Raw genomic sequence first — 15,205 nt, 5'->3', positions numbered from 1 at the left:
GGCCCATTTCTCTTAGGGCTCATCCCGACATTTGTCTTACGCCTTAGGAAAACCACGGAAATACCTTAGGCAGGATGAGTTGTCTCAATATAAGAGACTAGCCAATTTGGCTTTTAGGTAGGAAGTCGATTGATTTATGAATTTATGATAGATGTAATTATTAATTAATTTAGAGTAATTAAAGGGGTCATGGGGATATGAATGCAGGTCCGTGGCCCATTTCTTTTAGGGCTCATCCCGACATTTGTCTTAGCGCCTTAGGAAAACCATGGAAAAACCTTAGGCAGGATGAGTTGTCTCAATTTCAGAGACTAGCCAGTTGGCTCTTAGGTAGAATGACTCTGTGAATCGATGGATATATACTAGCCAATTGGCTCTATGATAGTTCCACCGATCAACAAGTGTAGATATTGTCGGTGTTGGATGAGTCTAAATAGGAAAGTGTGAAATTCTCTGTTCCTACAGCACGTAAAAATTTCAATCAAGTGATAGATAGTATCATGGCTTTTACCGCTAAGCGCTGCTGTTACACAATGGATTCCGTGAAACGCAAGTGAAATGTTCTTACGCCTCAAATAATTAATCGAGCGCTACTTCACAGTCTTCATAGTTGCGACGTTGGCTACACTGCTCACGTCAGATGACTCACATGACCGCCATTTAAAATTGTCATAAGGTTACGAAAACTTTTAGTATTTTTACGCTATTATGTATTACTGTATTACAATACTGATGAATGTACATTACCGTATTCAGTACTAAAATAAACATTGTATGTATTTCAAAACTTTATTTTTAATTAACTATATGCTATGAAAATTACTAAATTTTAACATGGAAAGAAATTTTTGTGCAGTACAGTGTGTCTTTACATCATTTATAAACTTATTTTCCAATTATCCGGCACTGGCTTTGTCCCAAAGTTGCCGAATACGAGGAATTCTACTGTATTTTCACTACTTCTTTCCCAGTACTTTCAAAATTATGAGTCATGAAATTAGATACATACAAACCGAAAGAGGATGCTGTGAACTTAAATATAACGGTTTCATCTTTACAAAACATAGAATCGTTCAAAGTGGGGTGATATGGTTCTGTGTTTTCTCTGGATGAGTGTAACCCATTTCTAACAGTAGCCTAACGCCTGATGTGACCAGAATCATAAAGGAACCTTCTCGCATCGTCTAAAATTACGATCAATATAATGAGGAAGGAAACATTCTTTACTATTGCCGGGCATTCGGCCATAATATGGCAGAAAACAGTAAAATAATAGAAACTTTACTAAGTGACTATGTAAATAAAATCATTGTTAATTAATTTAATAGGAATTCAATTTCACTAATTCAAATTGTAACCAATAAATCATCTGTGAAAAATATATATATATATATATATGTATATAATAATAATAATAATAATAATAATAATAATAATAATAATAATAATAATAATAATTTATTTTACCTGGCAGAGTTAAGCCCGTAAGGCCTTCTCTTCCACTCAACCAGCAAAAAGTGTATATACATATGCATGAACTTACAAATAATTCAACAATTTGATTTAGATGAGAGTTACATGTATACAAGAGTTATTTACGAATTAAACAACAAAATACTATGAACTATTAATTAAACACTGAAATAAACTGGGTAGCAGAATTAAACTAAAATACATAGAATGTTAATATATTTCAAATTATATTAGATAATAGAAAGAGATTATTATGAGACAATTTTGAAAATACAGCACAATCAGGATGATGTCTAACGAAAAAAGTAACAGTGTAGTCAGTGATAGTTTAAATCAGTATGATTGGAGTGAAATGCTAATAAGGTTATCTTTTAAGCTGTTCTTAAAGGTGTTTGTTGTCTTGCAGCCCCTAATACTTTGTGACAAGGAATTCCATTGACGCGAGGTGGATACTGTAAAAGATGATGAATAACAAGATGTTCTATGAAGAGGTATACTTAGCGTGCCACAGATAAGTGATCTGGTATTTTAGTTCGTGGTTAGAGTATAGATAAGAGAAACGAGACGAAAGGTAATTTGGTGTTGAGGTGTGCAGAATTCGAAAGAGTAAAGACAAAGAGTGTAAAGTTCTGCGTTCTTTAAGTCGGAGCTACGAGAGACTTGCGAAGGACGGTGATATGTGATCATATCGTCGGATGTTGCACACGTATCTGACGCACATATTCTGAGCTCGCTGTAACTTGACTGACAGTTCAGAACTTAGGTCACTTAACAAAACGTCACAATAATCGAAGTGCGGCATTACAGTACTAGGGTTTGTACTAGGGTAAGTTTTGGTTGCTGGGGCAAGAAGTTTCTCAAGCGACTCAAAGAGTGAATGGAGGAACAGATTTTTTTATCGTTTCTTTAACTTGAAATTCCAACTTATATATATATATATATATATATATATATATATATATATATATATATCGCTAATCCCTTATTCGTCTGTCGTAAAAAATCTTGGCTTCTTTTTTGATAATAATCTAAGTTGGATATATATATATATATATATATATATATATATATATATATCGCTAATCCCTTATTCATCTGTCGTAAAAAATCTTGGCTTCTTTTTTGATAATAATCTAAGTTGGATATATATATATATATATATATATATCGCTAATCCCTTATTCATCCGTCGTAAAAAATCTTGGCTTCTTTTTTGATAATAATCTAAGTTGGAATTTCAAGTTAAAGAAACGATAAAAAAAATCTGTTCCTCCATTCACTCTTTGAGTCGCTTGAGAAATTTCTTGCCCCAGCAACTAAAACTTACCCTAGTACAAACCCTAGTAATGCCGCACTTCGATTATTGTGACGTTTTGTTAAGTGACCTAAGTTCTGAACTGTCGGTCAAGTTACAGCGAGCTCAGAATATATGTGCGTCAGATACGTGTGCAACATCCGACGATATGATCACATATCACCGTCCTTCGCAAGTCTCTCGTGGCTCCGACTTAAAGAACGCAGAACTTTACACTCTTTTCTTTACTCTTTCGAATTCTGCACACCTCAACACCAAATTACCTTTCGTCTCGTTTCTCTTATCTATACTCTAACCACGACGTAAATACCAGATCACTTATCTGTGGCACGCTAAATATACCTCTTCATAGAACATCCTGTTATTCCTCATCTTTTACAATATCCACCTCGCGTCAATGGAATTCCTTGTCACAAAGTATTAGGGGCTGCAAGACAACTGTGGCGAATATGAATCTGTTACGAATTAAGTGTGACCAATTTTAATGACGAAAAATTGTGACGAATTCTGGTTGCATATGCACAATCTTTCTGGATACCCCACAGTAAAAAATTGATGAAAGCACCAGTTACGAATACGCCAGATACCTTTTCAAATAGTGTACATCTTTAAGTTTTTAAAAGCGACTTTTAATAGCCCTATTATATCCCTTTGAAATTAAATACCGGTATTAAAAAATGAATTCTGCTACGGTATAATAATAAATAGGAATATTTCACAAGTTTATAATGTGGCAAGACAAACAATATTAAATTGAAATATACTTAAATCTGATAATTCAACAGTATCAGTTTCTGATTCTCATGAAACTTTGCAAAAATGTGTAGTTTCCTCAGACCAATTTCATTAAATTAACTTAGCAAGCGAAGTTTTTACTTTTCATTGATGAATTGTTTTTTTCAGCCAAAATTGCAAGTGTCTCGGTGAGAACTGAGATTTTATTAGTAAATTGATTTTAATGATGTTGTATCAGAAAACTGTTGTAAGAAAAATTGTTTATCAACTGTAACTCACCACTGTCCCGAGACGTAGCATCATGGTCGAAGACATCAAGCTTGACGGAACACGCGCTGGTTCGCGGTTCGAGTCCTTTTGAGAAAGGAATTTTCTCGCGAAATTTCGGTCAGCGTATGGGACCGGTGCCCATCCAGCATCATGATGAATTTGGTGAGCTACAATAGGTAGCAATATCCGGTTACGAAAACCACCTTCAACGGCTGAGAAGGTCATCGTGCTAACCATACGATACTTCCGTATTGGTTGGATGATCGTTCATTTCTGCTGAGGCATGTGGACGTAAAGTCAACAGCTTGTCAGTCAGCCTTGGCCCTTCATAGGACTTTTGTTTCACGGAGTAACTCACCACTCAACGTCACCTGCGAAGGAGAAATATTGTATTTGTAGGATCATTGTTTACAGCCTTACTACCAACAGTAATAATTACAGTTTTATTATTTTAAATTAAAACACATCACACAAATACAATAATTATGATGTATTCAGATATTATATTACAGAGTGATCCGTTAGGGTATGGATAAAATAAAAATACCGTAAAACATTTACTACTGAACTTTATTTGTTGAAACTTTGTGCATACAACACTGAAAGATGGGAGATTCCTCAGAGCTCAACATGACCCCCATTGCGCACCCTGCACAACTCATAACGGTGATGCAATTCAGCCCATGTCCGTTGTAACATAAGAGGGGTGATTTGTTGAAAAGCTTGAGTAATTTTTACTCTCAGATCATCAATGTTCCTGGGTTTCTGTGAATAGACAATGTCTTTAACAAAACCCCACACGAAGAAGTCGGGAGGGATTAGATCTGGGGAATTTGCGGGCCAAGCTGCATCTCGTACTGGATTTCGCCTGCGACCTCCTGCATGTTTTTTAACACAGAACCTGTTTCTATAAAGGTTCGATATCACAACATTATGGAATCGTATTTAGGTACATTACGCACACCATACTCACGTCGAAATTCCTTTTGAACTATTTTAACACTCAAATTTAGCATACACATTGTGCCCGCTGTTGATTTGTAGTAGCCATTTTAATCATCTGCGATTTTCATTTGTCCTTTAAGATTATGCATTGTTGATTGTGGAAACTCTCATCTTTTAATCATAATATAGGCTAACCAGCAAGAAATTTTTCCTACTATCATAATAGCTTTATAATAAATTAATATTATCCATACCCAAACGAATCAGACTGTATAACTTACTTTTTGTAAGTAGTAAGTTTTGGTAATTATGTTAGATCTATAGGGCCATATTCATAAACATTCTTAACGCGGGCTTCCGGTGGATGATCAGCGAACTAACGTTTTTCGTATTCATAAACCAGTGTTAGCGATATTCAGTATATTCAGTATTGTACAGTCAGAGCACACAACATTGTGCGATTGAGAAAATCAGTAATAAAAAAAAAACAATAAAATTAATTCAAAAACTATCAACAACGTTGACATTAAAAAACTCATTAATTTCATAAAATGGTTTGTTGATTAACCAACCAGAGACACGTCTGTTAAAAGACTTCCTTTCCAGATTAAAAAGATATCTCGGAAATTTATTTGCTATTTTTAACGACATAATAAAATAATTATTCATTGCTTTAGTCAGCCTACACTTAGGTATGTCAAAAAGGTCACGGTGTTTGGTGTTGTATATATGAACATCATTCCTATGTGTCAACATATGTGAATTTTCTTTAACGAAATTTAGGGCTTGATAAATATACAGTGATGTTACAGTCATAATTTTTTCATTTACAAATAAAGGTCTGCAGTGTGCCTTCATTGATGAATTAGTTATAATTCTAATAGCTTTTTTTTTGTAACATAAGTACCTTATTAGTATGAGAACTATTACCCCATAAAAGTAGTCCATAAGAAAGTATACTATGAAAATAAGAAAAATAGACAACTCTAATGTAATTCTTCGGAACATACATTTTCAAATTGCGCAGAAGAAATATTACTCTTGACAATTTTTTACAAACAGACTCAACATGGTCTGCCCAAGTAAGTGTGCTGTCCACAGTAATACCAAGAAGTTTAAAATTATTATTTTCCATGACTGTACTACTAAACAAAAGATGCAGTTTTACTTTCATTTAAAAGAAATGATATGATATGAATCCTGTAGAAGTAATCAGTCGAATCACCGGGGCTAGTTAACACGCTCGTAGCGCGGGCTAGTGAAATGTCTATGCATAGCACCCTTAGTGTTCAAATTCATAAAAATGTAGTGGAAGGGGGGGGAGATTCCTCTTTGACATACCGTATTAATTTTTTTACTTGGTTTTTTTAAGTAGGCCTACTTATAACGAAAACAAAAACAACATATTCAGTTTTTAAAGTTTATTGTTATAGAGTGAATTATTATTATTATTATTATTATTATTATTATTATTATTATTATTATTATTATTATTATTATTGTTCTTAACGTCCGCTTTAATTATTGTACTATCTCACATGGTATTTTGAATTTCTGATACCATGATAACTCTTTCTATCCTACCTTATGACTTAATAGGTACCGAAACTAGATTAATTCACAAATCAATCACAAAATCGTATTATGAAAACAACAACAGCTACAAAGGTTTATGAAAACAACAAGTGTATAGTATTTCTGGCATAGTTCTAGAAAAAAAAGACATGGTCTAAAATGTTTTAATATACGGTACAATTATTGTATTAAAGGATAGCTTTTTTTTATGTTGAAATACAAGTGATATGAAACAACATTCAGAATAAGCTCACTATAGCAAATTCACTCTAGAGGAGAAAGTGTTTTAACTGCTGCACAGAAAACGAAACTTTTTAGAAATGCAATTTCAGGAAAAATATCAGGGCGGTGTGGTAATAATAATACTGAAACATACATTCAGAGAAGGGAATTTTCTTTCCCCGGTTGAAAATGAACATAGGAACGTCGAAGTTGGAAAAAAAAATCCAGAAGGGGAAAGTTCCTCAGATTCCCTCCCTTGAATAATTCGAACACTGGTTCTACAATCAAACCTAGTCAAAAAGCACTAATTAAAATTATTTTAAATTAAAACACGCAGCACACGAACGCAATACTCTAATGTACAGATGTACCAATCTAATTACTTACAGTCTTACTAATAAACCGTGTATAGTTTTTATACGAGACTTATGCAGAGTTGAGACAGAAAACGTTACTAATAAACCGTGAATAAGCTATGGACGTAAAAACAGGCTGTAACTATACAATGGGAATTGCTTTGCAGTAGTTATATACACGAAACCCTTTGTTTAAGCGTTGTATAAAGCGAAAAAATGGCCGCCCCTCTAACAGCTGTTCGTATCGACTGTCATTTTATGATGATGTTTACCTTGTAACCACAGAAGAACAAACCAAAGAGCATAGAATTATTAGAATAATATTGCTGTAGCTTGTACTCTTTGACCAAAATGTAGTGTGGTAATGGATTAGAGCCAGTTGTACTATCGATATTTAACACGCCACACTAGAGCGCTCTATCGGATGCAGTAGAGAACCTCAGATATTCTATTACCTTTCGTAACGAAGTAATGACGAAACTATGACGTAGCTGTGTAACAGTTGTACTGTTATACACGACGTATGTAGTGATTATTAGTAAGGAATTTACACACGACTTATAAACGAGCTACTCATTGTATAAGTATAAGACAGTTAAACGTCTGTATATAGAGTTTTTATTAGTAAGACCATATTTGTTTTAGTCGCCTAACTATACGAACCAATGTTTTGATTCAAGTATAGGAATGCACTGTTCAAGTCTCTGTACCACCCTGTGTTTATGTAAACAACACGACTTGTACAACATGCGACGTGGTTAATATGTTTTAATATACCTGTACAATTTTTGTATTAAAGGATAGCTTTTTGAAATGTTGAAATACAAGTGATATAAAACAACATTCACAATAAGCTCACTATAGCAAATTCACTCAAGAGGAGAAAATGTTTTGACTGCTGCACAGAAAACAAAAGTTTTTAGAAATGCAATTTCAGGGAAAATATCAGGGCGGTGTGATAATAATAATAATACTAAAACATACATTCAGAGAAGGGAATTTTCTTTCCCCGGTTGAAAATGAACATAGGAACGTCGAAGTTGGAAAAAAAAAAAATCCAGAGGGGGGAAAGTTCCCCAGATTCCCTCCCTTGAATAATTCGAACACTGGTTCTACAATCAAACTTAGTCAAAAAGCACTAATTAAAATTATTTTTAATTAAAACCCGCAGCACACGAACGCAATAATCTAATGTACAGATGCACCAATCTAATTACTTAATGTTTAGTCTAGTGAGATTTGTCATTTCCCCCCGTTATTATAATGATTGTCAGGTAAATAGAAATAATTGTCAATATGGTAGTCGGAGGGTGCCAAGTCGGGACTGTAGGGAGTTTACGGAAGAGTTTCCCACCCAAATGTTCTGATTTTCTCCACGGTGACACGATCGGTGTGAGACCACGCGTTATTGTGTTGCAGGATGATCTTCTTTCCAGGGCGTTTCTCGCACAATGCACGAGAGAGCTTCAAAACTGTTTGAATATAGTGGACAGAACACCACAAATTCATTTTGTATGAGATCTCGCCCACCTCATTGAATACTACACGGCTACTATGAAGTAGCCAATATGTATTATTACTATTTAATACGAGAAAAATTCGTACCGGCACCGGGAATCGAACCCAGGATCTCTCAGCTCTGCGCGCTGAGCGCTCTTTCCAACTGAGCTATGCCGGGACACGATCCACGGCGCCGGCCGAACCCCTCTCGTAATGCTTTTACGGCCTTACTACCTGAATTTGAGACGATACACGTCATGTATGCAGGAGCGCATTTGTTACAGACTACTATTTGCAGAACAACTACTAATGAAGGAACTTTTTGCAGGCACTGGAGGAGGCACTGGTGGAGAAGGCCCTGATACAGGCGCGCTTTGAGAAGGACTTCGAGAAGCTGCGCACGGTGAACACGGACCGTGAGCAGCAGCTGCTGGACGACTTCGAGTGGAAGCTGCGCGAGGTGGAGCAGGCATGCAAGCGACGCCTGGAGGAGCGCGACAAGGTGGCCAAGCAGCTGGAGACAAAGCTGAAGGTGGCCGAGCAGCAGCTGCAGGAGATACCGCAGCTCAAGGCCTTCGAGGCGGAGGTGGTGCAGCTGCGCGGCCTCACCCACGAGCAGGGCAAGTCGCTGCGCATGTCCTCGCGCCAGCAGGAGCAGCTGCAGGTCAGCGAGCGCATCCTCAAGGACGACGTGGCGCGGCTGCGCACAATGCTCGAGAAGGAGAAGAGCCACGCCATCTGCATGCAGGTGTGAAGCACGTTCCAATTGTAACAACGCTGTCTTTATTGTAGAGAGACCTACCGCCGAGCACTGACCTTGCATTAAAATGAAGCCGACACGATATGAAATTTAACTTTTTGTGAAACACTTAAGGGGAGAGGATGGTATTTTTTAAAACTTTTTTCCTATTTGGTGTAAAACATTAATTTTTTGTATGTAGAGAGCTCATAGCTGTGGCAACTCAACCAAATATAAATATTTTGAAAAAAATTATTTGGGTGCCAAAATTTGAAAATAATTTACCCAATGCGGGATTGTACTAAAACTGATATATCTAAACCGTTTTTAAAGATAGATTCAAACAGTTTTTGCAATGTATTTGCAAAAGCATGTTCTACAAACTGTCTGTAACAGAATTTTGATATTAGTCCCTACGTTTGTAAAATAAACAATTAAAATTTAATAACAATTTTCTGATTTCCTTTCTTGCAAACAAACGGACGTATTTTTAAAATGAAATCAATTAACAAAATTATGTTACAGAGAAAAGTTTCCTAATAGTCTAAAGAATGTGTGTTCTAAATTTCATGCATGTATCTTTAATAGTTCAGAAATTATATCCATTTTTGTCTGGCAATGTAGCAAAAAAAATGAAATTACTGGAAACTGATAAAAGCCGGCGTGTGATTTAAAAATCCATAGCGCAGGAAGTTTAAAAATGATGTCTCAACATCCGATAAGGACACAAATACGCACAAAATGTTATGCAATGCATTCCACACATATCAAAGGGTAAAAAAAAAAGAAAAAAAAAAATTTTTTAATTTAATTTACCGGAAACAACAATAAAGGTGGGTGAGTGATTTAAAAATCCATAATGCAGGAAGTTTAAAAATGGCGACCCAACATCCGATAAGAGCACAAATACCCAGAAAATGTTATGCTATGCATTCCACACATATCACAGAGCAGTTTAAAGATTTTTTTTTTTTTTAATTTAGTTATTTTTCACCAAAAAATACCATCCTCTCCCCTTAAGATCAGAATTCACCTGTTCATTAGATTGAGTTCTGATTTATTGTGAAAAGTTCCTTTAACATTTTGTGCATTTAACAGTTCATATATTTAATTATAATAATAATAATAATAATAATAATAATAATAATAATACATAAAACTTAAAATACCGAAAGGTAAATTGTAAAAATTTCAATAATGATCACCCCCATCCTCCCGACAAAATTCTGCATAAACCACTGTTCTGAACAATGACATGATGTTAATGAAATTAAAAGTATGGTACAGGGATTCAACTTTATCACTCCATATCGATCTTATGATCAGATGTCATAGGCCAGTTCTAGAGAGCAAGTCCAATTCCTAGTTGTTTAAATTGCGACTTTAGTATCCATTTCAAAAACTATACGAAATGAAGGTCAAAAATCATTCTTTTTCGCTAATATTAATCTGCATATCACTCATCAGCACATACTGTTAACCTCAAATAAAGTCCTTAATGTCATTTTCATTGCTTAAAGACTGATATCTGCTTTCTCTGCAGAGTTTACACGAGAAGAAGATGGCTGACAATGAGAAGTTGTTCCAGTCACGCCTTGACCAGCAAAAGAGTGATATTGCCTCACAGGTAATTATCAACAGTGTAAGAGCATGCTACTGACACAACACAATTAGTGGAGAAAATGGCGATATGTTTATTCAAAATGTCTCATCATTACATGCCATACCATGTTAGAGATATACCGATAGTTAGCCAGGAAGATGTCTGGCCATGCATATGTATTTTCTCATAATCCCCACAATTGTCACAACCCTACCCAAAAGTGTACACTAATGCAAAATGTTGTCAGCTAGTATAAAGGATGATCTGTTTGGGTATGGATAAAATAAAAACACCGTAAAACATTTAGTACTGATCTTTATTTGTTGAAACTTTGTGCATACAACACTGAAAGATGGGAGATTCCTCAGAGCTCAACATGACCCCCATTGCGCACCCTGCACAACTCATAACGGTGATGCAATTCAGCCCATGTCCGTTGTAACATAAGAGGGGTGATTTGTTGAAAAGCTTGAGTGATTTTTGCTCTCAGATCATCAATGTTCCTGGGTTTCTGTGAATAGACAATGTCTTTAACAAAACCCCACACGAAGAAGTCAGGAGGGGTTAGATCTGGGGACCAAGCCAAGAGATAGCTGCTTCTCGTACTGGGTTTCGCCTGCAACCTCCTGCATGTTTTTTTTTAACACAGAACGTGTCACTCGCGTCGAAATTCCCTTTGAACTCTCAAATTTAGCATAAAGAACACATTGTACCTGCTGTTGATTTGTAGTAGCCATTTTAATCATCTACCATTTTCATTTGTCTTTTCAGATTATGCATTGTTGCTGTCATAAATGGAAACTCCCATCTTTTAATCATAATATAACCAGCAAGAAATTGTTCCTACTATCATAATAGCTTTGTAATAATAAATTAATATTATCCATACCCAAACAGATCAGACTGTAGTTTTTATGAAAGTATGAAAGATAGTAAATCTAATCTTCCTCACAAGGTCTTTAAAATTTCTGGAGGCTGCTGCAAGATTTTAAACATAGAACTACGTCTGGGGCTGCACAGTATATGGAAGTCATGAGTATTATAGATTATACACTTATTTTGTTTCGTTATCTCGGTTATAGTTTCCATAGGTATAGGTGGAACAGATTCTTGGACCTTGAGTAATGGGCAATGATAGACGTATGATATGTAGCGAGTAAGGTTACCAACTTTTTTTGAAGAAAATACGGGAGACTAAGAAATTGACAACAAATTATATAAGACATTAATTAAACCAATTTTGATTTATGGTAGTGAGTGCTGGACACTCACCAAGAAGGATGAAGAGAATTTAAGGATCTTTGAAAGGAAAATCCTGAGAAGAATCTATGGCCCCACGAATGATAATGGTGTGTGGCAAATTAAGTACAATTTTGAATTATATCAATTGTACAGAGAACCAGATATAATTAAGACTATCAAATCAATAAGAATCAGATGGCTTGGTCATCTGTGGCGGACAGAGGAGAGTAATCCAGTGAGGAAATCGACTTTTAATAACCCAGATGGCATCAGGAAAAGAGGAAGACCACCATTGAGATGGATGGATAATGTAGAATCGGACTTGTATGAGTTAGGAATTAGCGCTTGGAGAAAGAAAGCAAAAGATAGGGACCAGTGGAAGGTGGTCATGGCCTGAAGCGGGCTGTCGCACCTAAGAAGAAGAAGAAATCGACAAAATGTCACATAGAAAATAGACAAATTATTCGGTTCAGTTACTAAAATCCGACTTCATTCTACACTTCGGCAGCTAGGCTTAAATTAAGAGTATTTTGAGACAGATTTCGTCTCGCGTAATAGTTGAAGTCGACTGCAGTTTTCAGCTCTGATTTGATTAAATGTGTCGTGCTCATGTTTCGAACATCTGTCCAATTATTGTTCATGAGATGAAACACCCTCTTGTATGAGCATTACTACTTGGTATACCTAGAATAAAATTAGCCAGCTTTTCCAAATTTATAACATTAACACTGTTTGATTTTACATCTAAAATGGCATTTCAGGCAACAAATCACAGAAACAGACTGTAATTAGACATTTCTGACGCTACTAAAGTTCCATTAGCTTTGATTTTTCATCAATCAATCTTCTTAATGTATCCAGCTGTTTGCTGACAACATAAAGTCCACTGTAGTCTATTCAGTTGTTGTTTTTCACGAGAAATGAGGGGTATTTTGATCGGTGTTCATTATAGATGCCTGTTGCTAGTAGCCAGAGGTGGGGTGTAGTCAATATATACTGCAGGGCTGTGTCTTCTGCAACTGGTACTGATGGTTTTAATTTACTTCTTTTGTGGTTTATGGATGGACAGTATAGAAGAATGTGTTCCAAATCTTCATCATGATTATTACACCACAGACAAGTAGGATTATCAGAAATGTGAAATCGGTGTAGGTACAATTGAGTGACAATGTGACCTGTTCTGGCTCTTGTTAAAAATGTTTGAACATGTCTGGGCAAGTTTTTGTACATTTCCAGGTTATTTGGTTTCTTTTGTACGGACTGTAAAATTTTTCCTTTGTCAGAAGAGAGCCAATTGTTGATCCATAAGTTTATGAAATGAGATCTTACTAAAGCAAAAGCACTGGATAGAGATATCACTTGAAGAGGTGTTGGTTGCAAATATGTTGCCTGTTTTGCAATATTATCGACTTTTTCGTTTCCAGGTATACCACAATGACCATTGAAATGTTATTTCAATGTACCCTCTCGTGAGTACTCACCTTGTCGTGGTGAGGGGCTTAAACTTGTTGTAAGTAACAAAGAGGTACCCACATAAGCTGCATTACCACCAACGCAGTCCCACTATATTTTTCACTGTTTATTTTTTTTTATTTTTCATTAAACGTAAAGATCTGTGATTAGTTTTTAGTTTCTCGTAAAGGAACAAAGTAGGTATTGACCTAAAATCCGATGTTTAGTTATGACATTGTATTTATATGACAGTGACAGGGGAAAAAATACTCGAAGAGGGCCTGCGCTATCCACTGAAATGTTACATGATATACGGAAAATCAAATCCTGGTTCTCACATGATAAAGTTATCAGCTAGTTAGTTTCAAATCTTCACTAACTACAAATGTGTTGCAGTGGGAAGACCGCCTGCGGCGTGAGTGCTCCAGACTCAAGGCAGAGCTGGACCAACTGCACAGCGAGGAGAAGCACTTGGCGGTCGAGACAGCCAAGGTGCAGAAGGAGCAGGAGATGCAGGTCGCCAAGCAGGGCTGGGAGCGCAGGATGCAGGAATGTCTCAACGAGGTAAAAGCACTCTCTCTCACACTCCTGTTTACTACGGTTGGAGCACTGGAACGTGTTTTGCATGGTTTTACCATGTTAACATATAACAATTTCAAAATCAACTTTCTCTAATAGATTTTGAGTTAGGACTATGAAAATGTTACCACTTATTTATCATAATTTTCTTATTAAATGTCTATAAAGTTAAGCTCTGACTGCTAATTAATTCATGATATCGTCGGTTTACAAACAAAAGAAAAACGCGTTCAAAAGTTTCTGACAAAACTGAATCCTCAAAATATCATTTTTAGTCAGTTATTTCTCTTTATGTGTATTTCATTTTCCAATTTCTAAGTTCATACACATACATTATGTACATTATATGCGCCATTTTCTCAGAAGTAATATCTATTTTTGATTTAATGTCTTTTTAAGATGAAAGAGGAGTGGAACGGAGAAAAATTCTCTCTGGCACCGGGATTTGAATCCAGGTTTTCAGATGTATGCCTGATGCTTTATTCACTAAGCTACACCAGATTCCCATCCTGATGTCGGATCGAATCCTCTCAGTTTAACTTCCACCTCTTGGGTTCCCTCTAGTGGCCTAGAGGCAAGAGATGGAACTTAAACTGAGAGGATTCGATCCGACATAGGGATAGGAATCCGGTGTGGCTTAGTGGATAGAGCGTCAGCACGTAGAGCTGAAAACCCGGGTTCAAATCCCGGTGCCAGAGAGAATTTTTCTCCGTTCCACTCCTCTTTCATCTTACTATAACGCAGAATATCTGGATGGAAATATCATATGTACTTCGGTATATTAAAATAATATATAATATATGATATGCGTAAAATCACTTAGTGATTTAAGACGGCACTTATTCCGTCGGATCCCAGCCAATTAGTCACTCATAACGAGTGCACCTCTGCACATATGTGGACATTGTCCTACTATCATAGGCTACATCTATGACGTAGTGCAGAGGGTTGTCCACTAGAGGGAACCCAAGAGGTGGAACTTAAACTGAGAGGATTCGATTCGACATCGGGATGGGAATCTGGTGTGGCTTAGTGGATAAAGCATCAGCACGTAGAGCTGAAAACCCGGGTTCAAATCTCAGTGCCAGAGAGAATTTTTCTCCGTTCCACTCCCCTTTCATCTTACAATGACGCAGAATATTTGCATGGAAACATCATATGTACTTCGGTACATTAAAATAATATATAATAATTAATGT

The 15,205-nt window shown here is 36.1% G+C and overlaps 1 protein-coding gene across 1 annotated transcript in view; it reads left to right on the top strand.

Annotated features, from left to right (window-relative positions):
* The window catches only part of LOC138692229 (protein FAM184A), a 136,776-nt gene that overhangs the window by 67,038 nt on the left and 54,533 nt on the right, over window positions 1-15,205 (top strand). Inside the window, exons 5-7 of the mRNA XM_069815360.1 lie at window positions 8,720-9,139; window positions 10,674-10,757; window positions 13,824-13,991. Of these exons, the coding sequence (XP_069671461.1) occupies window positions 8,720-9,139; window positions 10,674-10,757; window positions 13,824-13,991 (672 nt within the window). The remainder of the gene's footprint in view (window positions 1-8,719; window positions 9,140-10,673; window positions 10,758-13,823; window positions 13,992-15,205) is intronic.

Source organism: Periplaneta americana, chromosome 16, assembly GCF_040183065.1.
Source record: "Periplaneta americana isolate PAMFEO1 chromosome 16, P.americana_PAMFEO1_priV1, whole genome shotgun sequence".
Classification (NCBI taxonomy): domain Eukaryota; kingdom Metazoa; phylum Arthropoda; class Insecta; order Blattodea; family Blattidae; genus Periplaneta; species Periplaneta americana.
The sequence above is the reverse complement of the archived record's forward strand: the minus strand, read 5'-3'. Positions and strand labels throughout refer to the sequence as shown.